The following is a 2,564-nucleotide window of genomic DNA, read 5'->3' on the forward strand; positions in this document are numbered from 1 at the left end:
CCCCCCTGCCCTTCCACCCCCGGCCATTCTGGGATTCTGTGTGATTCTGTGAGGTAGCTGCACAAGGATGTCAGGCAACCATGGTCTCTGCTCCGAGCTCGCTGGGGCATCTTGAAAAACTTCTTAATGTTATTAGAGTGGGATGCTGGCTTTATGTTTTAAGACAGTCACTCCCCTTAGCAGTCCCTTCTGGGCAGCTGTTAGCACTTGGTGGCATTATTCTGCAATAAAATATATTGAAAATTACAAGCATAAAGCTCGTAATGGCTTCGGAGCGCAAACAAAACCTGCGCCTCAGTTTATATCTCAGGCTGAATGCACACAATATCTCATTAAAATCGCCTCTTCCCAGCTTTCTTGGGGTTCTTTCATAAGAAGGCAATAAGAAACCTCGCAAAGTTTGGATTTTCCGTCTCAGTTTTACTCCTTTGTTTGACATCTGCTTATAAAACTTGGCAAATAGTTTCCTCTTGGTGGGTTGGGTTTTTTTTTCCTTTTTTGTTCTTCTTTTGGGGCAAACATGGCTTAAGAGAGCATCCCGTCTCCTTGGAGAGGCTCTCCCTGCCCACTGGGGGATGCACCAGCAGGTTCCCCCAGCTGTGCCCTATGCGGGGCATCTTCACGGGCACCCGTGACAGATTCTTAACCCACTCCAGACAGGGAGAAAAGGAATAAAATGTTTTAAACGATGCCTAATCTCTGTGATTGATCTAATCCATTCAAGTTTTCATCAAGGTGGGGTTCAGCACACCTAAAACACGTTGGCGTTTTCAACCAAAGCATTTGTAGACTCTTTGAGATTGCCAGCAAACAGATACAGCCATTCTTTTCTGGTAGGTTAGCCAAAATCAGATGAAATATTGACCCCAGAAATGCTTTTTTTTGCATCGTTCGCTCAGCACAGTCCTTCTCTTGGTCCTGTCCCAGGGTGGAATTGTGCTCCTGGGCTCATCAGGGTCCCGAATCCCCACCACGCGTCTCCGCACACCAGCCAGCATCCACCTCGCTTCCTTGGGAACTGACCCAATTTTTCATGGTTTTAGCTCACTTTTTTTTTTTCTTTTCCCCCAGTGGAAGTTTTTCAGAAAAACACTCACTTTTCATCCTTTCTGGGATTTCCCTTGAAAATACGTTCTTCAGCAGTGGCTGCCACGGAAATAATGTGGCTGTGAAGGGAAACAGTGCTCACATTGCTGACATTTTTCAATAAATCCCTGAATATATTTCAAAAAGCGAGGGTTTGGGCTATTTTTTTTCCATGTGAAGAGTTCGGTTTTGACACATGGCTTGGTTTTCTTGGAAAGTTTGTCTCCTTCTCCACATCCTTGGTGTCCTCCAACCCCAGTGTGTTCCCCGGGGCTGTGGACCCAGCCCCGTTGGGTGAGGCTGCTCCATGCCTCGCAGACGCCCACGCAGGCAGGGCCGATGTCTTGCCTGTTCCTGCCCACCTTAACCCAACCTCCCTCTTTTGCAGCTGATCAAGGAGAAATTATTAGACCTACTTGGAAAGGAGGAAGAGGAAGGGAGCCATGATGAAAACGTGGTAAGGAGCCCCATTGGGAGAGAGGAGGAGATTTCCCTGCGGTTGGCTCCGTAGGCAGGCGAAGTTGCTCAATACGGATGCAGCGTTCGGCCCCGGCTTGCGTTATTCCCAAAGGATCGATGCTCGGCCAAAGAAAGGAGATAGCGGTTGGGGAGGGACAGGGAGCATCCAGCAGCCCCGGGGTAACGCTGTCCCCCGCTCTCCGTCCGCAGAGCACTTGCGACCCCATGCCAAATCATTCGGAAACCATCAGCCACACTGTGAATGTGCCACTGCAGGCCACCCTGGGAACGCTGGAGGAGATCGCCTGCTGACACCGTCCGACCACTCCACAGTGCCAACACCTAAGGAAGGAAAACTGCACAGGAAAGCAGGGACCGAGCTCAGGTTTGCAACGGGGGAAAAAAAAAAAAAAAAAAAAAATTTAAAAAAAAAAAAAAGGAAGAAAATCGCTATGCATTAAAAAAAAAATAAATCTATATATATTATATATATACTCTGCCAAAACCAAGCGAGAGGCGCCTTGGACTTGACTTGTGTTGTCCTTTCCTGTGGGGGGGTTGTCTTCAAGATGTGAAGGCAGCAGCTCATTTTTGAACTGTACAATACAAAGAGACCACCACCACCAAAACCAAAACCGAAGCCCTGCCATTTCACACACTGCCAAATGTATAAAGCACTTGCATGCCAGTTCTTTTTATGGCAATATATTCCTATCTGTCTTTATAAGCTCTGTTCCCTCTTTACAGTCTCTGATTTTCACTACAAGAAGGAACTCGCGGGCCCAGCCATCCCCTGAAATCACCATTACTAACGTCGTAGGCTGAATTAGAATAAAGAAACAAAAAGTCGCAGCTCTTGGATTCTTCTTACATTCTTGTCCTTCGTGTCAGTCTGTGATGAATCTTAAGCTAAGCCGGGTCCCCCGAGGCCGGGCCACCGCCAGGGCTCCTCAACGCTACCAGTCACCCCAAGGTGAGCATCCCTGGAGCGGGGCCGGACCGGGTGGCTCTCGGTGGAT

The 2,564-nt window shown here is 48.3% G+C and overlaps 1 protein-coding gene across 1 annotated transcript in view; it reads left to right on the forward strand.

Annotated features, from left to right (window-relative positions):
• The window catches only part of LOC104134739 (acid-sensing ion channel 2), a 53,381-nt gene extending 51,524 nt beyond the window's left edge, over nt 1-1,857 (forward strand). The window contains exons 9-10 of the mRNA XM_009648319.2: nt 1,475-1,543; nt 1,756-1,857. Of these exons, the coding sequence (XP_009646614.1) occupies nt 1,475-1,543; nt 1,756-1,857 (171 nt within the window). The remainder of the gene's footprint in view (nt 1-1,474; nt 1,544-1,755) is intronic.
• The last annotated feature ends 707 nt before the right edge of the window (nt 1,858-2,564 follow it).

The sequence above is a fragment of the Egretta garzetta genome, unplaced genomic scaffold (assembly GCF_000687185.1).
Source record: "Egretta garzetta isolate BGI_Z169 unplaced genomic scaffold, ASM68718v1 scaffold1051, whole genome shotgun sequence".
In the NCBI taxonomy this organism is placed as follows: Eukaryota; Metazoa; Chordata; class Aves; order Pelecaniformes; family Ardeidae; genus Egretta; species Egretta garzetta.